Source organism: Ranitomeya variabilis, chromosome 5 (genome assembly GCF_051348905.1).
Source record: "Ranitomeya variabilis isolate aRanVar5 chromosome 5, aRanVar5.hap1, whole genome shotgun sequence".
Lineage (NCBI taxonomy): Eukaryota > Metazoa > Chordata > Amphibia > Anura > Dendrobatidae > Ranitomeya > Ranitomeya variabilis.
The window spans coordinates 333,361,667-333,386,044 of NC_135236.1; the positions used below are offsets into that span (position 1 = coordinate 333,361,667).

The 24,378-nt window shown below is 40.1% G+C and overlaps 1 protein-coding gene across 4 annotated transcripts in view; it reads right to left on the bottom strand.

The window, feature by feature from the left end:
• RELN (reelin) overlaps window positions 1-24,378 on the bottom strand; it is a 1,394,857-nt gene that overhangs the window by 74,581 nt on the left and 1,295,898 nt on the right. For all 4 annotated transcript variants that reach the window (XM_077264737.1, XM_077264736.1, XM_077264735.1 and 1 more), the window contains exons 46-52: window positions 15,300-15,468; window positions 11,792-11,932; window positions 10,134-10,311; window positions 9,635-9,828; window positions 7,622-7,878; window positions 2,699-2,853; window positions 692-906 (exon numbers count right to left, since the gene is read on the bottom strand). In XM_077264737.1, the coding sequence (XP_077120852.1) occupies window positions 692-906; window positions 2,699-2,853; window positions 7,622-7,878; window positions 9,635-9,828; window positions 10,134-10,311; window positions 11,792-11,932; window positions 15,300-15,468 (1,309 nt within the window). The remainder of the gene's footprint in view (window positions 1-691; window positions 907-2,698; window positions 2,854-7,621; window positions 7,879-9,634; window positions 9,829-10,133; window positions 10,312-11,791; window positions 11,933-15,299; window positions 15,469-24,378) is intronic.

The following is a 24,378-nucleotide window of genomic DNA, read 5'->3' on the forward strand; positions in this document are numbered from 1 at the left end:
CATAGATTCCCTTTTCTATTTTCTGCTATCTAGTATTAGTGGGCCTCATTTGCTGAATCTGTTTTCACCCCTGTCTATGTGCCTTCCTCTTACCTCACCGTTATTATTTGTTGGGGGCTTCTATATCTTTGGGGATTATTTCTCTGGAGGCAAGAGAGGTCTTTCTTTCTCTCTAGGGGTAGTTAGTTCCTTAGGCTGGCTCGAGACGTCTAGGAATTCAGGCACGTTCACCGGCTACTTCTAGTGTGTTTGGTTAGGTTCAGATTTGCGGTCAGTCCAGCTTGCCACCTCCCTAGAGCTTGTCCTATGTTTGTTACTTAGCTGGAGTAATTTGTGATCCTCAACCACTAAGGATCATAACAGCATACATACCCAAATCAGATACCGGTGAATTCCTGGAGCACACAGTCCGTGTGCCGTGGAATTCATAAGTCTGCAGTCACATAGAGTGGCTGCAGACTTATCAAGTTTGAATGAACCCTTTAAAGTAAATAAGTAAATCATATCATTAGGGCAACCAGAGTGTTTCACTGAGATTTCTCAAATGATGCATCCATTAGATCTTGATGTCCAGTACATAAACACCTATAAATTATATTGGTTACTTACAATGTAATAGACCTCATAGAACTTTGATAGAAAATTTATTTTTGAAAAAAAAGCTAAGCAAAACAATAGTTCAGTGACTCACTTTACAATGAGGTTAACTGGTAGAGGATAGATGACACGTTTCCATCCTTTCGATGGAAAAAACACTGATGGCTGTGATACACTCCCAGAGCATTTTGGGTCAGCAGGTAAACACTGTGGAACTAGGTAACTCCAGCTCACACCAAAGTCAGTGGAGTACTGTACATGTACATTGTTCGGCACATTCTTCTCTGAGGTCTTGCAGCCAACTGCTATCTGTTATACAAAAAAGAACAATGAAATGTCAGTTTTCCCATTGCAGTGTTATCCAATGTCAATGGTCACTTCTCCGGTAATGCTAAGGAATGGCTGAAAGAAATATGATATAGTTGAGAAAAAGAGAGTAAATGAGGGAGAAGGGGTGGTGTGATGGGGTAACATGGGTGACATGTAAAAGTAATAGTGCAGAAAATTATACAAAGTTTTAGAATTTATATTTGCAATTATTATTATTTCTTGTAAAGCAATGAATATTTAGTGCCATACCATTAGTTATGGTAAAAACACAACTTTAAGGGGTTTGTTTGACATTCAAAAATGTTTCAAAAGGCAGAAATTGATATAAAATAATAAAGGAATGTACTGTATACTCACCTGCTCTTACCATTGTGGCTCCAGCACAAGACCACCGCTCTGGTGGTCTCCGCTACGACAGGTAGCAATGTTCTTCACCTGACACCTGAGCCTGTTATAGGCGTCAGTGGTCAGTTGCTCGGAATAGGACATTGTGGGATGTACATCAGATCAAGTCACTTAATTGCTGTAGCAATCACAGGCCTAAGTGGTTAGAAACATCATAGCTTCCTGTCCTCATTGGGGAGGGGGGTAGAGATGGATATTATAACATCCCCTACATTTTAAAAAATTTCAGACAAACTCTTTAAAAAAAAAGTAAAGTTATTTCTTCTGGAGCTGCTACAAGTGAGGTAAATAATAATGAAGAATGGAGCTAACAGTTAATATATACAGAAGGACCTATAAACCTATCACCCCTTGAAAAACCTTATAAAGTAGAAGATGACTAAATATATACCTTAGTAATTAGAAAATTAAAACAGTTCCATAGTAATTTTGGAATAAAAGCTCTGACCCTTTGAGCAATGGAGACTGTAGATGGGTCAAGTTTGGTGTCTCATTATTTGACAGCTGTGTGATGTTTCATGAGCTGGGAGATCAGATTGTTTGGGGTACCCTGGGAGAGTGCAGCATGTAAATAATATAGGAGAGTCTCTACTTCATGCTAAATGTATTTACATATGTGGGATAAAAACAGATTGATCCCTGAATATCATGCAACAGTTGCTAACAGTTGGAGGATAGGAGCAGCAGTATAGGTAAATCTAACAGCCTCCTCTGGGTAGTTTGGCAGCTTTTGAATTTGTACAGTGTGTAGACTCAGATTAACCCTTTATAAACTTCTGTGTCGTCCTCTTAGCACATTAACCCTTTATAAGCAGCTATGTCCTCTTCCTTTTTAGTTGGTCTGCAGAATACAGGACGAACCTTATTACATATGATACATAGTAATAGTTCAGACTCCTGGTTGAAGGGAGGAACATTTTTTGCCTGATTTTGTTTTCTCAATGATTCAATGCTAATTGAGACATTTGTGAAATCATCCATGTTAGGAGAGTTTAGAAGAAAAATAACTTAGTGAAAATTCTCATTGCATTCAATGGACACGCAACTGGACAAAACATTGAATCCACCCTAAATCCTGCAGATCTAAGCAAGATTCCATTTACCATTCAGATGCTGTAGAATCATTCTCCCTCTCATAACTGGTACAACCTCACCAGATTTTGAGCTCATTTTGGAAAAGTTAAACATCTGCATCTATGTAAGACTAAAAGAAATTAATTGTTTTGCTAATGACATGTATATTGGAAAAGTCATGTAGTCATTTCTTATATTTTTCTACGACTGGGTAGGTCTTCTGGAATGATTACTGCTTATCATTAATATGGAATGGAATACTAAAAAAAAAAAGGGAATGGAAAACATTTACCTTAAACTGCATGATCCAGTTTTCTGCGGGTGTCAGATCATGGGTTACTGTGTACACTTCTCTGCCGTCGTGACTTCCACAGATCATTACGCCATCAGGTGAGTCACAGAATCTCTCAATACTGCAGTCATCATGGAAAAGCCAGTGCTCATTTACTGGTGAATAAAAAAAACATTCAACCTTAATGTTTAACAATGCAGTGTTTTACACACTATAAGAAGAGGTTTTCTGACATATTGGCAAAAGTAAAGAAACATGAGTATCTAGTTTAATCTGAACTTGTGTGTATAAATATAATGATTAATAACTACTAACACCCAATAGCAACTGAAAAAGATTTAATTACAAGGTGTTACAAGACAGTTCACATAAAACCTGCTTCCTGATTGTCTGGAACATGCCAATGAGTTGCCAGAAGCCAAGTGTTTTGATGCTAAAGCAAATGTAATACATTTAAAAAATGTTTTTTTTCTTTTTGCATTGGTTTCCATCTGTCTATTGCTGTCCACATGAATAGGGGGCGTTTACTTTGCTTTGTCAAACAGTTTAAATGTGTTACTTTATATAGTGTATGTGTGGCACCCCAGGAGTCCGGGTACCACAGTGGTATTGCCCTCCTCTCGGAGAGGGTGATGCCATGACTGGAAGAGAGGAGGATGCCTTTAACAGGTAACACATACATGCAACATGTTCTGACTCCAGGCCAGAAGGGGGAGCTCTAGACCCGGTTTCAGGGGAACTTCCCTATATATGTTCTGGCTTGGAGGAGGAGTTAGTTCAGTCTGTAGGAAAGTGTGAGGGAGAAGAAGGACAGGAGAAATGACGAGTTGGAAGGGAGCTGCGACTGAGCTTCCTCCACGCTGATGCGCAGAAACCAGACACCGGGTTCCGAGGCTGCGTGGGACTGTATGCCCCACTGCAGAAACCGGAGGGCAGGAGATTTAAAGTTGCCTGTCCACAACTACACCCGAAGGCTCAGCAGCATAGAGAGCCCAGAGTCACCGCAGTAGGGACATCTGTAAAAAGGCTTGCGTTGCCTGCCATGCAGGTGCTGTCCTAGGACAAAGAGAGAGAGGACCTTGTGAGAAACCTCAGGCAGCAAGGGACATACTGTACAGCGCAGTATGGAAAGCTTCGAACCCCACCTAGTTGAAGGAACTCTTAATCGCTTCCAGGCTGCCCGGACCTCACCATCACCTGTGATCAGCATCCTGGACTGTGGCTCTATACCACCAGTAAAAGGAAAAGAGACTGCAACCTTGTGTCCTCCAATTCCTTCTGGCACTACACCGTCTGTCATCTTTACCCACTACACCGGGAGGCCTGGGGACTAAGCTTCACCTGTGGGAAGCCATACCATCCCTGCTGCAATTCCATCATCCCCAGTGGACCCCTTTAAGCAGCGTCAGTCATCCCTGACCGAATACCACAGGTGACGTCACGAACATTCTTTATTCAAAACAACCCCTTTAAAGACTTTCCCTTTAACTTGGACACCAAGGCCCATGACTACCCCTTTAATGACCACCGGATCCGGCCTGAGTACCCCAGGGTCCTAGCAGGGGCTCCATAAGCTTATCAGAAAAGCACATAAAAAAAGGAATTTGTATACTATGATGCAAAGGAAGTGCCTCCGATAAGAAATAGAGTCTGTGTTCCTACTGTCCAAAGGCTGTGTTTGCTATTGCAGATCAGCTCAATGCAAATGCTCTATTCAAGACAGCCCATGTTCTGCACCTACTTATCTGATATACAGTATGCATTCTGCAAAGACAAACACTTCTCTAGTCTATTTATATAATCGTCTAAGGGTCACTTCCGTCTGTTTGTCTGTTTTGTCTGTCTGTCACGGAAATCCCGCGTCGCTGATTGGTCGCGGCCGTCAGGCGACGGGCACAGTCTGGCCACAAATTCGCCCCTTCCTACTCTCTGTCAGTGCCCCCTCCAGTCAGCGCTCACACAGGGTTAATGCCTGCGTTATGCCGCGGTGCCTATGCAGCATCAATAGTAAAAAGATTTAATGTTAAAAATAATAAACAAAATAAAAAATCATTATATTCTCACCTTCTGGCGCCTTTCCCGCTGCTCCTCGCAACGCTCCGGTCCATGCATTGCGGTCTCGCGAGATGATGACGTAGCGGTCTCGCGAGACCACTACGTCATCATCTCGCGAGACCACAATGCATTCTTGGGACCGGAGCGTCGCGAGAAGCATCGGTAAACGTCTGGGCTGGATCCGGGGGCCGACGGAGTATATAACTATTTTTTATGAGAAAAGGAGCAAGAGGAAGATCATGCCCACATGAATAGGATCACCTCCAAACATATATCAATATCAAAATAATTTTTATTGGCAATGAACCTCAAAAACATTACATGATATCTTTTCCCTGAGAAAGCCGCTACTCAGGCGGCGATACGCGTGGGAGCCTTACCCACACTTTGCTTCCCTACTTCACATAGATCCTCTCTATGGCTTTGGACTGTGGGTATGATGGGGGTTTTTTCATGGGATTGAGGCTTTTGGGCTCTTGTACTATCTAGCTCTCCCTCTCCCTTCCCCCCCTCGCAGGTCCTATGCGCACCATTATTTAGCCATTTATTTATGTGCATTTCATCTTTGGTGCGTTTTTTACCGGGTATATCTAATATAATAATTTCTTTATCGGATATATTCTCCTCTTTGTTTTTGCCATATGATTAGGGTCCTCACATTGTTGAAGTTTCTCTGCACGTAAACTATGCACCTTATTCTGGGGATGTATGGTATTGCAATATGAACACCATATTATTGAGTGGTCATTTACCTTTGCATTTTGTCTGTGCAGTTAGATCATTGTGATCTGATCACTTTATTGTGGGAATTATATGTTTGGTGGGTTGTCACTTTCCTTATTTTAGGATTTGACAAATATTCAAATATAGGCATGTTGTTTTGCATGTTTGCAATTTTTAAGTGTTTTTAATTGTTTTTGTGTTGTCATTCTTTGTGTGCACATATATGTAGTTTTTGAGGTTCATTGCCTATAAAAATTATTTTGATATTGATATATGTTTGGAGGTGTTCCTATTCATGTGGGCATGATCTTCCTCTTGCTCCTTTTCTCATGCTTAATCACAAGCCCACAGCAAACCTTCCTTTTTTCTGATATATTTTGCGGTGCCCTCCATTCATTTATTCATATAACTATTTTTTGTTTTAATTCTTTTTTTTAACAGGGATATGGTGCCCACATTGCTATATACTACGTGGGCTGTGTTAGATACTGAATGGGCTGTGTTATATACTATGTCTCTGTGCTATATACTACGTGGCTGCGCTATATATTACGTGGCTGGGCAATATACTACATTGCTGTGCTCTATACTATGTGGCTGTGCTATATACTACATCGCTGTGCTCTATACTACGTGGCCTGTGTTATATACTACGTGGCTGTGCTGTATACTACATGGCTGTGCAATATATTACATGGCTGTAGTATATATTACGTGGCTGGGCAATATACTACGTCGCTGTGCTCTATACTACGTGGCCTGTGTTATATACTGCATGAGCTGTGTTATATACTACGTCTCTATGTTATATACTATGTGGCTGTGCTATATACTACATGGCTGTGCAATATATTACATGGCTGTGCAATATATTACGTGGCTGGGCAACATACTACGTGTCTGTGCTATATACTACAGGGGGCTGTGCTATATACTACGTGGCTGGGCAATATACTACGTGGGGTGTGCTATATACTACGTGGGCTGTGTTATATACTACGTGGGCTGTGTTATATACTATGTGGGCTGTGTTATATGCTACTTGGCTGTGCTATATTTCTCTGCTGTATCTGTGCATCATGAATCGTGGTATGTGTTAAGGCCCCGTCTCACATAGCGAGATCGCTAGCGAGATCGCTGCTGAGTCACAAGTTTTGTGACACAACAGCGACCTCAGTAGCGATCTCGCTATGTTTGACACGTACCAGCGACCAGGCCCCTGCTGCGAGATCACTGGTCGTGTCGGAATGGCCTGGACCTTTTTTTGGTCGTTGAGGTCCCGCTGACATCGCTGAATCGGTGTGTGTGACACGGATTCAGCGATGTCTTCACTGGTAACCAGGGTAAACATCGGGTTACTAAGCGCAGGGCCGCGCTTAGTAACCCGATGTTTACCCTGGTTACCAGTGTAAAATGTAAAAAAAAAAAACAGTACATACTCACCTTTGCATCCCCCGGCGTCCGCTTCCCACACTGACTGAACGCCGTAAAGTGAAAGTGAAAGCACAGCACAGCGGTGACGTCACCGCTCTGCTGTTAGGGCCGGCGCTCAGTCAGTGCAGGAAGCGGACGCCGGGGGACGCGAATGTAAGTATGTAGTGTTTGTTATTTTACATTTTACACTGGTTACCAGGGGACCTCGGCATCGTTGGTCGCTGGAGAGCGGTCTGTGTGACAGCTCTCCAGCGACCACACAGCGACTAAACAGCGACGCTGCAGCGATCAGTATCGTTGTCTGTGTCGCTGCAGCGTCGCTGTGTGTGACGGGGCCTTTAAAGAGGGTGGCCCACTGAGACTCTTTCGCCCGGGGCCCTCAAAAACCTGGAGCAGGCCCTGGCTTCACTGATTGGTCACACCCGGCCATGAACAATCAGTGTCAGGCGCAGTCCGGCCACGAATTGGCGCAGAATTTGAACCACGCTTCGCTAATTGGTCACGCCCGGCTGGCCGAATCCTGTGTATAAATTGCATTATTTTGAAAACTTCATAAATAAACTACATACATATTCTAGAATACCCGATGCGCTAGAATTTGGCCACCATCTAGTATATTATATTCTCCGGTAAGTACTGCCATGAACATAACCCAGTACACGAGTAGAAACATGTTACAATGGCTAATATCATCATACTGTTATTAAATACCTGCAGTTTTTTCTTCACCAAAAAAATCAAAGGCTATCCTCCCAATGGGGCCTGCGTCAGCTGGTGTGCGCTCATGCTGTGGAAGTGGAGCACTGCTGAATGTATCTAACATCACTGTACTCTGATCTACAGATCCAGATATCAAAACATTGTCGATTGCCCAATCATTTTGGTCTAAGCCATCATGCTTAGCCTGCCACCAGCGAAATCGAGTGCCAACTGTCTTAGCACTGGGGGGTAGGAGAATATTCACAAAGCTGCAAGGATAAAAACATCATCATTCAGTACCTCATACTGGGGTCATACTGTGAAAGGTAGGAAAAGGTTATTTTCAAAACGTGCAAGATACAAAGTAGCATTCTGCAAGAATACACCTAAGAAGCCATAATCTGTAACTTGACTTGTGTGACACATTTTATGGGGCTTTCTCATATGCCCCTTTGATGCATGTTCTGAAGCTGAAACTACTGAATCTAAAAAAGAGAGTAGAATATATCTCCCTTTATGATCAACTCCTGAAATTAGCTTAAAAAACTGCAAGAATAACTGCATCAAAATGATAAGTGAAAAAGCACCCTTATCCTCTTTACATTTCCACCTGCTCTATTAGAAATTTTTATAAGGTTGAAAAAAAACAACTTTGTTTACTGCAAAACATCAAGTGTTATTTTTAAACACTGTTCAGTTAATACTAACTTAGAAACCAGAAGAGTCATTAAACAAGTTACACACCGAGTGTAATTTTATAGAAGGACAGTAGGGGGAGCTGTGATATAACAATAGATAATGCTTATCACAAGCACAAACCTTCCACTGTCAGAACGATAAGCAAGGTTATAAAGTTGTTTCCCTTTCTTTGTGCTTTAAAGTTCATATTATTTTTCTTCATAATAATATTATTCACAATTCTTCAGGTCTACTAACCATGTTTAATAAATATATGATAATACCAGTCAATTTCAATACTGTTTAGCAGAATGTAAAATTATAAGGCCCGGGGATGGGATATCAATTTGTAACAACAGGCTGTCTACTTTGCCTACAATGTAGCACGCTGCAGAAAATTATTCCTAGCTAATATATGAAAATAGTAATTAAAATGAATAGAGCTATAAAAATAAATCCAATACTTTTGTAAGCAGTAATGAGGCAGAATAAACATTTGCAGGCAGTGACTCACATGTGACATCTTTCCTGATCGTAGACGTTCTCTTTTGTTTTCTCCATCTAACCCTGACAACTTTTCCTGGACACAATATGTCTGCAGAGTTTGCTGTCCCTGATGACTGTCTGAGTATAGAGTGTAAGGATGTGCAAAAACGGAGAGCCAAACTCCTCATAGTCCTACACACTGCAGCTTTAATATAATGACGCTAAACACCGAGCTCTCTGAATACAACTACACTGCAAACCGTGGACCCTGAATATAATTACACTAAGTGCCACATAGTACCTCCTGAAAATGTTACTGGCATAAATAGTGCCACCTGACATTAGTGTCAAAGTGCTACCACTAAATATTACGGGCAGATATTTTCCCTTTGGATACATTATTGGCAAGTATAGTTCGCCCTGAAAACATTAGTGTCACATAATATTCCTTGAAAGCATTACTACTAGATATAGTGCCCCCTGAAAACATTACAACCACAGAGTGCCCCCAGAAAACATTAGTGAAGCAGCTTGCCGCGAAAGCCTCCTCCTATCTGCACCCTTATCATATTCCGCCTTGTACTGTAGCTACATCCTACAGACACATATAGATTCCAGGGATAGGGTTGGGGGGTTGCACCAGTATCCTGCTTCTCCTTTGTTCTGTCAACTGGCAGCAATAACGTCAGTTGTGGTGTATTTTTGTGACATAAATCAATTGCAAAGGATACATTTTCTGTGGAAATCTGCAACGTGATTGGAAACAATATAGGTATGCTACATATTTGAAAAACGGATGCTAGATCAATGTCCTAAAAATGTAGGAAATGTAGAAATGGGTCATAGATTTTGTATACATACCCTGGTTTGCTGTATTGATCATAAAAGATTTCCATTAATAAGCCCCAAGAGATGCCTCCATTCACAGAATACTCCAGCAACACACCTTGATTGCGGCTGTGAGGGGTTATCAGACAGCCATACATGAAATAGAACTGAATGAATTCAGCACTGGTGAGATTCAGATCCACAGTGACTAAAAGACGACTGCAGCCCTATGTAAAAATAAAAAGTTAATCACAAAAGTCAGAAAGCAACAAAGTCCACAGACTAAATACAGAGTGCAGATCTTGGTGTCTACAGACCACCTGTGCACTAAAGAGGCATGACCTAGATAAAGGACACCGGAGAGTCACCATGATATGTCTGTCGCATGTAGCGCGGTTTCGAAAAGCAATGTCTTATTTTTTATTGTACCGTAGTCGTAGTATAATTATTATATTTCAGAATTTAGCTACAGTTATTAGGAGCTGAAACAATGTAAAAAAGGCATGCAATAACATAAACGTGACACACTCACCCCACTGAAGTGAAGAGCCATTCCTGATGCTACTGCACCACAGATACTGCTGAGTTTGCCGCCACTTACTGTTAGCCAGTTCTGGCTAGCTGGAGCTCTATTAAAAGTGTCTTTCAGTTGAGTAGGTAAAGACACCTCAGGCTCATCACAGTAAATCCCACCCCAGTAGTCATCACATCTGTAAAGCAAAAGTAGCACAAGAGGTACAAGAAGTATCTTAATGATTCCAAAGCAGAGCTATATACAGTACTCATAATATTATCAAGGCAAAATAATGCAATAGCTACATGAAACCAGTAACATGTGGCATAGTGTTACTGCAGATGTGTCAATAAAAAATAGAGATCATTCAGCACGATCACTCAGTTGAGAACGTGTAATGCTATTTATTTTCATTAAACTATAAAAAAAGGTTAAAAGCATTGGTGTCCCATACCGCCCCCCTTTAAATATCACTGGGAGATATTTACACCCTTACACTGCTCCACAGCCTCTGAATTTATCATTGGCAAGTATACGGTCCCCTGAGACCATGAAAACATTAGTGCCACTTTGTATCCTTGTACAAATATTGTTGGTGTGCAAACCACTACTTTGCATTCTATTGGACTCTGTTATATTACTGGAACATCTCACACTCTCTACTCTGATTTACCATTGGACTGTGCTACATTACTGGGAGTCACATGTCATACTTAACTGTGCAACACTGCAGGACTCTTCTACATTACTGTAAGTAACTGTCTATACTCAACTGTGATGTATCACCCCCCCGGAAGAAGCGATAAGCGAAACAGCACCTATTGGGTGTGAGGGGAACACTGCACTTTTTCCTATGACCATCCCTGGGCAGATAAATGATAGCCATATTGTCTAAATAGGACTTAACGTTAAGGATATGATTTATAAGCCACCTTTTTCCTGCTGAACTCACTGATATGAAGTATTGCGGCATATGTGTACTGCAGAGCCCATGAGTGAACTGCATTTAAACTTTCTGGGGATCTTCTCACCTCCATTGGATCCAGCATGGCATGAACATTAGGATCCATATCCTTCACTCCACTTACCTCCCCCCCATTGCTTATATCATTTAACAACAGTCTGCAGTCTTTTCCCCTCCTTTATTGGAGATCCTTTTCCATATCTTTTTAAACTGATCTTATAATTTTTTGTAATTGAATAAAAATACATTGTTTTATTGTAACTCCATTTGGATTAGCTTCTCATCAGTTTGGGGTGACCCCACCTAATTTTGTTAATTGATGAACTTTGAAGTGACTAACACTGAACAATTCTTTTTGGACCTATGAATTTGATTGTATCACAATGAGTCAATTGTCTTACTTACATCTGCTACGCTGCTTGGCTCTGCTATTTCTCAGTGTGTCACATAGCATACTCAACTTTGCTACATCGCTGTGCTACTTCACTATGAAGAATCTCTTGATCTACGCAGATCAGCTGCTTCAACATCTCTTTTTTACTATTCTACTTTTCACAACCACTCACGATATGCCGTGCTTGTTTTTGCTCTCCTATTCACTTATTATATGTCTATGATACTCTCCCAAGAAGAGTTCGGTAATTTTTCATATGCTTTCTAGGTTTTGGAGTAGAAAATCGTTAGTTAACGTTTCACAATAACTGATACTTACACACAATTCCCTTGTACACAGCGTCCATGTCCACTGCACATATCTACACAACCATCTCCAATGTAGATGTTATCGATAGCCCAAGTTTGCTGCTTATCAAAAGGCGATGGTTGATTCCAACGAAATCTTGTACCCTGAGATCTGAAAAAAAGCAAACACTTGTCCATAAATAAATTCAGTTGAAACCAGAAGCTTACTTATACTATATGAGAAGACACATAGCGTCTCTAAGTGTGTCTCTAATTAACTCAGATGTTACCAAAAATCAGAAGCTTCCAAACACAGGACATCATCATATGGGCAGTCCAGAATTGTTTAAAGGCATAGTAATCTTAGTGTATGTAAACTTTTGACTTTGCAGTAAGTAATAAAAATGCTTTAAATCATTCTCTCTCTCATTATTCTGGCATTTGGCAAATATTAATAATTATGATAATCCTAATTGACCTAAAACGGGAAAAGTTTATTCTGATTTCATGTCAGATATTGAGCAAAACATGCATATGTGTCTTTTTATACAGTGCATGTAAAATTCTGGCTTCAACTGTATGTATCAGCCTGGTAAGATTATTTCCAGTTTTTAATAACTGAAACAAAAGCAGCACAAGAGGTACATGAAGTACCTTAATGATTCCAAAGCAGAGCTATATACTCATAATATCAAGGCAAAATAATGCAATAGCTACACGAAACCAGCAATATGTGGCATAGTGTTACTGCAGATGTGTCAATAAAAAATAGAGATCATTCAGCACGATCAAATATTAATAATTATGATAATCCTAATTGACCTAAACCGGGAAAAGATTATTCTGATTTCATGTCAGATATTGAGCAAAACATGCATATATTTTATATAGTGTATGTAAAATTCTGACTTCAACTGTATATATCAGCCTGGTAAGATTATTTCCAGTTTTTAATAACTGAAACATATTAGAAAAATTCTGTCTTAAAGCACGGAAATTATCAACAGCTCATAGCCTCTGAATGAGAGTATTGATTTGCAATATATTTTTTTCTAGCTAAGTGGCATCTTACAAAGATATAGTGACTAGTTACATAAAGTTTTTTCAGAGATTTTTGCAGCTCAAGTTAGTAAAAGGACAACAACGTCTAGTTTCTGTATTTTCTGGCTATAAGTACAGCTTTCTAAAATAACCAAATAACCTTTTTATCATTTTAGATTAAATGCAGTTTGCATTGATCATGCAATGAGGTTACAGACCACTTGCATTAAATACATGGATACGGTGCACAGGATTAACAAAGTATAGTTGAAAATATCCTAATATTTTGGAAATGTTTTAGATTTTTTTTTTACGGTGTTCACTGTAAGGGGTTGAGTATTGTGACATAGCTCAGAGTGTTCTGGACATGGTGTAATTTTATTGGTTAGTTTATATATTCACATCAAACTTTTGTTTTTAAAGGCTAAACGTTTTTCTGCAGCTTTTTTTTAGTACTGTCCCATAATGGAACTTCAACATTTTACACTTTGATTGTGGGTCAAATACACCGCAATACTCCTATATTGCAATGCATTAGTTCTATTAGTTTAATTATCTAATGACAGAGCCTAATCAGTTTTACATGCTAATTGCAGGACAGACATAGCTGACATACTATGAGGCCATCATTTGGTCTCTGGTTGACATAGTTGGGGATGCTGCAGGGGTAAAAGAGGGAGCACGCTCCCTTTGTTAACCATCTAGATGCCAAGGTTGCTGGCAAGTTGGGGGTCACTATACAGTTAAGTCTAAGCATCGGAAAACAGCAGCACTAAGGAATAAGTCCTCATATGTTTTACATATTATAAGTAGAGGTGGGTGAATCCGAACAGTAAAGTTCAGGGTCTGTACTGAACATCTAGTGTTCGTGTACGGACCTCAAACACAGAATTCTTCAGGAAGTCCCTGTTACTGTTTGACACCCTGAACATCGGCTGTTTCCCATGCTGTCATGCACCAGAGGCTATGGAGACAATGCGAAAAACACCTATAGATGGCTCTGATCGGCATTAAGATTACAGATGACAGCATGAGCCAGCAGCTGTGACTGTAGGTAAAAATGTTACCACCGGTCACAGGTGTCGGCTGATAAGAGTACTGCTCTCATCAACCTATGCTTGCCCTATAAATAGATAAAAAAACTACATGTGGTCTCTTTTATTTTTGATAACCATTGCAGGCAAAGCTGACAGCTTCAGGCTGCAACCCTCAGCTGTCAGCTTTATCATATCTGGTTATCAAGAATAAAGGGGTCCAATGCCATTTTCTTTTAATTATTTAAATAAATAATTTAAAAAAATAGCTGAGGGTGATATCAACATCCTTTTTTGTGGCCTCTCTGCTAATGCCATTGCACCTCTCCAGTCCATCCTTAACTCTGCTGCCTGACTAATTCATCTCTCTCCTCGCTAGTTCTCCGCTTCCCCCCTCTGCAAAGCTCTTCACTGGCTCCCATTCCCACAGCGTATCCAGTTCAAATTACTTATACTGACCTACAAAGCCATCCATAATCTGTCTCCTCCATATATCTCTGAACTAATCTCCTGATATCTTCCCTCACGTAATCTCCGGTCCTCCCAAGACCTCCTTCTCTCCTCCACACTTATTCGCTCCAGTCCTCACCCAACCGCCTCCAAGACTTCTCCTGAATATCCCCCATCCTCTGGAATTCTTTGTCCCAACATGTTCGACTATCAACCACATTCGGATCCTTCAGACGGAACCTGAAAAACCACCTCTTCAGGAAAGCCTACAGTCTGCACTGACCCCGCTGCCTCCTCACCACTACCGGAGCTGCCGCCTCACCAAAACCAGAGCTCCTGCAACCCTCATCCTATTGTCTCCTTCCCCACCATCCTGTAGAATGTAATCTCGCAAGGGCAGGGTCCTCGCCCCTCTGTATCAGTCTGTAATTGTTAGTTTGCTTACTATAAGTGATATCTGTAATTTGTATGTAACCCCTTCTCATGTACAGCACCATGGAATCAATGGTGCAATATATAAATAATAATAATAATAATAATAATAATAAAAAAATAATATTAATAGCCTAGTAAAAGGCCATGAATATTGTCCCCCTCCCAGACTTAAAACATCAGCTCTCAGCCACCCCAGAACTAGTGGATCAATAAGATGCGCCAAATCTGGCACTTAAAGGGAACCTGTCACCCCCCTCAGGCGTTTGTAACTAAAAGAGCCACCTTGTGCAGCACAAATGCTGCATTCTGACAAGGTGGCTCTTTTAGTTATGATGCCTGCACACGCTGAAATAATCACTTATAAAAAGTGCCCCCTCTTACCCTGACCATGTAGATGACAGCATGGCAAGCAACAGATGTTCGGATCCTCATTCATCTGAATGGGGTCCGGGTTAAAAAACTTTTTTTTTAGATGTTTGGCCGAACCCGCTAGACTCAAACATCCACGGGTTCACCCATCACTAAATATAAGCAATAGTATAAATATGTTCAATAAGCCAATACAATGTTTTTGTGTACCTTGTGTATTCAGGGAGAGGCAGCGTAAACCTGGTCCATTTATTAAAGGTGTCAGACACCAAAACCCTTTGTAGTTGATACTTATTACATTCCACGTTTGTAGGTAGGCAATCTTTAAGTACAGGATTCCATGTGAGCCCCAGATCCACTGAAAATTCCAGTTCAATAGCTATGAAAGACAGAAAAAAAATAGAGATTACCATATTTTTTTCTACTGAATAGCAATGATAATTTATTATATTTCTATGGTCAGTATAAAAAAGCAGAAGCTGGCGTTACACATCATGCATGGTCATATCAGGTAGTTATACTGTGGCACCATCACAATTATGCTTGTCTCACTAAAGATATTGCATTTCATTGTCTATAATCATTGGGCGAAATACAATAATTTTTCCAAAGGAGCTAATGTGGATAGGGAATCTAGATTGTGAGCCCCATCGGGGACAGAGATGATAATGTGTGCAAACTGTAAAGCGCTGCAGAATATGTTAGCGCTATATAAAAATAAAGATTATTTATTTATTATTTATATGATTGCTATGTAATAGTATAGGGGATGGGGGTAAGAAGATAGTGCCTGCAGCTCCTACCCATTACATAATTTCAGGGTGCAGCTTAAAATAAATATGCAATATATGGCACATAATTGCTTGTTAAACCATTGCTTGTTGAACAGACTATGGCAATTTTGTGGGATTATTTTTTTTAATTATTATTTATTTATATAGCACCATTAATTCCATGGTGCTGTACATGAGAAAGGGGTTGCATACAGGGTTATAGATATCGTTTACAGTAAACAGGTTTACAGTGACAGACTAGTACAGTGGGGAGAGGACTTACATTCTATCTATATATCTTATATTCTATCTATTCATTAAAGAGAATCTGACAGTGGATGCAAGCTGCACATGAATCAGTGTCCAACTCTGTCATTTCAACCATGTATGTTGCACTCTCAAACACTGTGGCATTTTGGAGAAGGCATAGGGGCGAGGACCATGCAACTAGGATGACTAGTCTAGGAGGCAGACCCCTGGTAGATTCTCCCCTGACTGACAAGTCTCTCTCTGTACACACACATAGGGAGAGACCTCGCATCATGTTCTCATACGCTTTATGCATTTAATAGCCTTCTGGGTCTGTACTGTTACATATTTAGGCTGTTAACCGGTTCATGCAGATTACATGAACACCCGATCCTTACACTTTGGCTGGTCCAAACAACGAAGGCAATTGTTACCATCCACCTCTTGTGTCTCCCTTTTTCCTCATAGATTGTAAGCTTGCGAGCAGGGCCCTCATTCCTCCTGGTATCTGTTTTGATCTGTGTTTATTGTTATGCTGTAATGTCCATTATCTGTACAAGTCCCCTCTATAATGTAAAGTGCTGCGGAATATGTTGGCGCTATATAAATAAAAATTATTATTTTTATTATTATACCTGTTAAGTGGAGTGGAGCGAGCGAGCAGAAGCCAAATGGGACATGCCTAGATGTTAGATCAGCTCTCAGTAAGTCACCCTCTATTTTATGGATAAGTTGTAACATTTAATGATGGGAAAACTGAATACTTATTTTGTCGTTAAATTATTGTAGAAAACCAAACTATAATTTGGAGCCATTCTTTATATATAAGTTAAAGATGTGGTCTAATCCTTTTTCATTAAGATTGCACCACCCCAGGTAAGTAGCAAGCCAGGAAGCAGTAGAACGGTGCTCTTAAAGCCAAATACTTCCCACCAACGGCATGGTTGTGTCGCAGGTCTGAATTGCGTGATCTCCTGTGCTGTAAAAATAGGCATCTTCAAAACAACTCTTGCAGGCTCTAAATAATAGGGCATGTAATCACGCGCTCCTTACCTAGGAAACCTGCCACCTCTGATATACTACATAGGTGGACAGTAATGTAGGCAATGAGAATAATCTGTAATATTAAAAATCCCGCCACTCTTGAGAAAAGAAATAATTTTTAGTAATAGGTAAATTGCAAAGTTGCTCGTTTTTAAAAGAACGACAATGCTGAATGGGGAAGGAAATAAAATCTATTGTAAGTGGGATAATCCGAGAGATTATAATTTTTTTAATCGAGACTAGTATGATTTACACAAGATAGTTCCGCAACATGCTTCTAGGTGAAAGGTCAGTTCTTAATGACCCATGACTTTTAATTATTTATGGTACTTGTAAAAGTAGTTAAGTCTGAAATTTAGAAGTTTGTGGAAACACTAAAGATCAAACAACTTGCACTTTATTGCACAATGCTTCTAATAATTTTATGGTAAAAACAAGTTGATATTTAATCCAAATAGAAAAAATGTAAACGTAAAAAAAAACCCTAGGTTTCAAACTGTATATCAATGTGCCCATTGTAAAAATGTAGCTGGATAGGTCCTATATGGGAGAAAGGAAAAGTGTCACTGAGGTGGATAGCCTCGGTGATTTGAAGCCCGGAAAGAAAGCTCCAGCAAAGAAGTTGCTGAGAGTATTTTTTAATGAGCCCAGATTTTTGGATCTGGGTTATAGCAGAAGAGCTGAGTGGGACTGGCCGCTCCCATATTTCCACTGCAGGGTTTGAACAGCCTATTTAATGCAGCTAATCTGCCTTAAAGTCTGTCTGTGTGTGGCGGTGTAAAGACCTGTGCTGGTCACCCTCTGCTAGAGTCTGACTAAGTCTGGATTTACCTTTGGACAGGTGAGCCCACTCTGTGAAACTGTATCTCCTATATCGACTGTATCAACACCAAAAAAACAAGAAGGCATACACAAGCAGGGATCACCATATAATATAACAAATTTTATTGCATTAGTACACACTAAACCACAAAAAAAAAACAGAAAAAAGTATTTTAAAAGCATTTAAAATCTGAAAAAGTAGTACAAACATCAGGAGCTACAGTCTTGCCTTGAATCCTAAAGATGGATATATAAATAAATGTACACGCAAATAAGAAGCTATTAACAAGTATCGGGTACATAGAATCATTAAGGGTTGGCACGAAATATAATGCAGTCAAGGTGTAAATTGCAATAATAAATAACATCAATATTGATATCAGAGACTGCAACAATTGTTAGAGATACCTCACATTTAACCCCTTAACGACCGCCGATACGCCTTTTAACTTCGGCAGTTAAGGGCACTTAAACCACAGCGCTGTTAATTGTATGGTAAAAGTGTATAGCGCCCCCAGAGTTGGATTTTCTCTGGGGTCTCGGTTGCCGGGGGTAGCTTAGACCCCAGAGAACATGATTCGGATCGGTTTTTACCGACCCCCGGGTTGCGATCACCGGTAATTAACCGCTTACCGGCGGCCGCAAAAAAAAAAAAAGCGATTTGCCTTTTAATTTCTCTGTCCTCCGATGTGATCACACATCAGAGGACAGAGAAATGGGGTCCCCAATCGCCCCCCGATACTCACCCGTCTCCCCCGGTGCTCCCCGTGGTTCCCCATGGGCACCGCCATCTTCTTCCGGCAAAAAAATGGCGGGCGCAGTGTGCCCGCCGGCCGGCACCCGGAAGATCTTTGTGGTCTCGGCTGCCGGGGGTAGAACATGATCGGGGTTGATTTTTACTGACCCCTGTTTTGTGATCGCCGGTAATTAACCGTTTACCGACGACCACAAAAAAATGGTGTGTCATTCTCTGTCCTCTGATGTGATCGCACATCAGAGGACAGAGAAATAGAGGGATTGGGGACCCTGTCCTACTTACCGGTGTCCCTGGGTCCTCCTGCTTCCCCTCCTGGCCGCCGGCTTCTTCCTCCGGTAAAATGGCGGGCGCATGCGCAGTGTGCCCACCATGATCTGCTGGCCAGCAGAGGAAGATAAGTTAGGGTTAGGGTTGGGGCTAAAGTTAGAGTTAGGGCTAGGGTTAGGGTTGGGGCTAAAGTTAGGGTTGGGGCTAAAGTTAGGATTAGGGCTAGGTTTAGAGTTGGGGCTAAAGTTAGGGTTAGGGTTGGGGCTAAAGTTAGGGTTAGGGCTAGGGTTGGGGCTAAAGTTAGGGTTAGGGCTAGGGTTGGGGCTAAAGTTAGGGTTGGGGCTAAAGTAAGGGTTGGGGCTAAAGTTAGGGCAAAGGTTGTGGCTAAAGTTAGGGTTAGAGTGTTGGGATTAGGGTTAGGGTTGGCATTAGGGTTAGGTTTGGGATTAGGGTTAAGGTTAGAGTTGGGATTAGGGTTAGGGGTGTATTGAGATTAGGGTTAGGTTTGAGGTTAGGGTTGAGATTAGGATTAGGGGTGTGTCGAGATTAGGGTTTTGATTAGGGTAATGGTTAGGGTTGGGATTAGGGTTAGGGGTGTTATGGGGTTAGGGTTGTGATTAGGCTTACGGATTGGGTTGAGTTAGGGGTGTGTTGGGGTTAGGGTTGGAGTTAGAATTGGGGGGGTTTCCACTGTTTAGGTGCATCAGGGGGTCTCCAAACGCGACAGCGAATTTTACGCTCAAAAAGTCAAATGGTGCTCCCTCCCTTCTGAGCTCTGCCACATATGGGGCATCAGCGTACTAAGTACTAATTGGACAACTTTTGGGGTCCAGTTTCTCCTGTTATCCTTGCAAGAATGAAAAAAATTGGGGGCTAAAAAATAATTTTTGTGGTAAAAAAATGATTTTTTATTTTCGCGGCTCTGCATCAAACTTCTATGAAGCACTTGGGCGTTCAAAATGCTCACCACACATCTAAATAAGTTCCTTGGGGGGTTTAGTTTCCAAAATGGGGTCACTTGTGGGGGGTTTCTACTGTTTAGGTACATCAGGGGATCTGAAAATGCAACATGACACCCACAGACCATTCCATCAAAGTCTGCATTCCAAAACGGCGCTCCATCCCTTCCGAGCTCTGCCATGCGTCCAAACAGTGGTCCCCCCACATATGGGGTATCAGCGTACTCAGGACAAATTGCACAACAACTTTTGGAGTCCAATTTATCCTGTTACCCTTGAGAAAATAAAAATTGGGGGTGAAAAAATCATTTTTGTGGAAAAAATAATTTTTATTTTCATGGCTCTACATTATAAACTCCTGTGAAGCAGTTGGGGGTTCATAGTGCTCACCACAAATCTAGATAAGCTCTTTGGGGGTCTAGTTTCCAAAATGGGGTCACTTGTGGGGGGTTTCTACTGTTTAGGTACATCAGGAGCTCTGCAAATGCAACATGACTCCCGCAGACCATTCCATCAAAGTCTGCATTTTAAAATGTCACTACTTCCCTTCCGAGTCCCAATGTGTGCCCAAACAGTGGTCCCCCTACATATGAAGTATCAGCGTACTCGGGACAAACTGGAAAACAAATTTTGCAAGCTAAAAAATAATTTTTGAGAAAAAAAGGATTTTTTATTTTCACAGCTCTATGTTATAAATTCCTGTGAAGCACATGGGGGTTCAAAGTGCTCACCACACATATAAGTAAGTTCCTTAATGGGTCTAGTTTCCAAAATAGGGTCACTTGTGGGGGGTTTCCACTGTTTAGGCACATCAGGGGCTCTCCAAATGCGACATGGCGTCCGATCTCAATTCCAGCCAATTCTGCATTGAAAAAGTCAAACGGAACTCCTTCTCTTCCAAGCTCTGCCATGCACCCAAACTGTGGTTTACCCCCACATATGGGGTATCGGCATACTCAGGACAAATTGCACAACAATTTTCGTGGTCTAATTTCTCCTGTTACCCTTGTGAAAATAAGAATTTGTGGGCGAAAAATCATTTTTGTGTAAAAAAATGTGATTTTTTATTTTCATGGCTCTACGTTATAAACTTCTGTGAAGCACTTGAGAGTTCAAAGTGCTCACCACACATCTAGATAAGCTCCTTAAGGGGTCTAGTTTCCAATTGGTGTCACTTGTGGGGGGGTTTCTACTGTGTAGGCACATCAGGGGCTCTCCAAACGCGACATGGCGTCCGATCTCAATTCCAGCCAATTCTGCATTGAAAAAGTCAAACGGTGTTCCTTCTCTTCCAAGCCCTGCCGTGCGCCCAAACAGTGGTTTACTCCCACATATGGGGTATCGACATATTCAGAAGAAATTGCACAACAAATTTTGTGGTTCATTTTCTCTTTTTACACTTGTGAAAATAAAAAAAATTGGTTCTTAAGTAAAATGTTTGCAAAAAAAGGTTAAATGTTAATTTTTTCCTTCCAGATTGTTTCAGTTCATGTGACGCACGTAAAGGGTTAATAAACTTCTTGAATGTGGTCATGAGCACCTTGAGGGGTGTAATTTTTAGAATGGTGTCAAGTTTGGGTATTTTCTGTCATGTACACCCCTCAAAGTGACTTTAAATGTGAGGTGGTCCCTAAAAAAATGGTTTTGTAAATTTTGTTGTAAAAATGAGAAATCGCTGGTCAACTTTTAGCCCTTATAACTTCCTAAGAAAAAAAAATTTTGCTTCCAAAATTATGCTGATGTAAAGTAGACATGTGGGAAATGTTATTTATTAACTATTTTGTGTGACATATCTCTCTGATTAAAGGGCATAAAAATTCAAAGTTTGAAAATTGCAAAATTGTAAAAATTTTCGCCATATTTCCTTTTTTTCATAAATAATCGCAAGTAATATTGAAGAAATGTTACCACTAACATGAAGTACAATGTGTCACAAAAAACAACCTCAGAATCAGCAGGATCCGTTAAAGCGTTCCAGAGTTATAACCTCATAAAGTGACAGTGGTCAGAATTGTAAAAATTGGCTCGGTCATTAAGTACCAAATTGGCTGTTACTAAGGGGTTAAACAAAAAAGAACACTAAATAAAGTGTAATCAATATAGAAACAACATGCAGCATGTCTTAACAGTCTTCAGGATGTTAATATTTTCCCCCAATACTGTATCAATATATGCCGATCCCCACAAAAATCCATATAGATATATGGATATATGCGTAGACAGCTCTTAGTGAGCTTCATGATCTATATGGATTTTTGTGGGGATCGGCATATATTGATATAGGATTGGGGGAAAATATTAACATCTTGAAGACTGTTAAGACATGCTGCATGTTGTTTCTGTATTGATTACACTATTTTTAGTGTTCTTTTTTGTTTAAATGTGAGGGATCTCTACCAATTGTTGCAGTCTCTGATATCAATATTGATGTTATTTATTATCATTGCAACTTACACCTTGACTGCATTATATTTGGTGCCAACCCTTAATGATTCTATGTACCCGATATTGTTAATAGCTTCTTATTTGCCCTATACATTTATTTATATATCCAGCTTTAGGATTCAAGGCAAGACCGTAGCTCCTGATGTTTGTACTACTTTTTCAGATTGTAAATGCTTTTAAAATACTTTTTTGTGTTTTTTTTTGTGGTTTAGTGTGTACTAGTGCAATAAAATTTTTTATATTATATGGTGATCCCTGCTTGTGTATGCCTTCTTGTTTTTTGGTGTTGATTGGGTTAAAATTAGATAATAATAAAGTAAAAAAATCCTATATGGACTGTCCTATTTATTTTTTTCCCTCTATGCCAAAACAAATGGAATCGTTTATGGACTTTTAATAAACCACTGACAGTTTGAACATGAAAATTTGCTTCCAGTGTCTATCGAACAACTGCCAGAGAGAGTGAACCCCCACACCATTAACCTTTTAAGCAAAATGCTGGAGAACATACATTCTCATTTACACTTACCATTAACCCTTTTGCACCAGAGCCTGTTTTTGCCTTCGAAACCAGGCCAATTTTTACATTTATGACCAGTGTTAATTTATGTGGTAATAACTCTGGAACACTTCAATGTATCCCAATAATTTTTAGATATTTTTTTCATAATATATTGTACTTCATGACAGTGGTAAAATTTGTTCAATATTACTTATGTTAATTTTGGAAAATAGCGGAAATTTGGTGAAAATTTTATTTTTTGTGTGCTTAAACCAGAATTATGTCACACAAAATAGTTAATAGATAACTAATTAACAGGTGTGTTAATTAAATGTTTGACTAACTAAAGGAGGATCACTTTTAGGCCGGAGACACACTGGTGCGAGATACGGCCGAGTCTCGCTGGTTAAAAGCAAGCTGTGGCACCTGCACTCTGGAGCGGAGCGTGCGGCTCCATAGCAATACATGGAGCTGCACGCTCAGCTCCGGAATGCAGGTGCCACAGCTTGCTTTTAACCAGCGAGACTCGGCCGTCTCTCGCACCAGTGTGTCTCCGGCCTTAGGTTGATAATTTTGTATGGTGCTCGAATGTTATAAATATCCAAATGACAGAAAAAAAGGTCTCTTGGCTAGTTTAGCTTAATAAAGTGTTTCAATTTTTAGTTTTTGCATGAAAAAATAGCAGTGGCTATAACAATAATGTAACATTAGTTACTTTAAAAAAGAGGATTTCTAAGAATAAAAAAGGCACAAAAGAGTGAAATAAATTTCAGATACTTGTACCTGCCCTTAGGTTGAAAAAACATAACAATTGTTTTAACCTATGTATTATAGCTATTGGTATTGTTGACATGTACCAGATTAGTTTGAAAACATCTAATTGTGAAGGGAGAATGGAATCTTAATGAACATTAAAAATATATCTCTGCACGTTATTATAAAAACATTAACATCTATCATTTTTAATATATAGTGATGTCCTGGGGGTAATCAGTTGCACTGAGTTATATTTTGGGAAATTGTAAGAGCAAATGAGAGGTTTACTTGTCACCATCTGAATACGTCTAAATACTGGAGCTTGGGTCGCAGCTATGATCCATCATATTTACTGTTACTCAGCAGAAAATGTTTGATCATGTCAATCACCTGTCAGCTCATAGAGCAAGGTGTTAAATGATGTATTTTAAGACGGCTGAGCAGGATAAAACCCCCTGAATTTTAAACATTTTTACATGTGAGCTTCATGAGGTCTGTACTGAAAATTAATGAAAAAAATAACCATAACAAAGTACAAACTATTATCACTATATGAATTTTATTTTATTATTCCAAATATATAGTAAATATAATTTGGGCTACCGATGTGTTTTAACTTAATTATAAATACCTTAATATAAAGCTTATCATCACTTTTTTTATATTAGCACCTTCAAAATCAGAGAGTTTACCCGTCTTTATCATCCAGCCAATT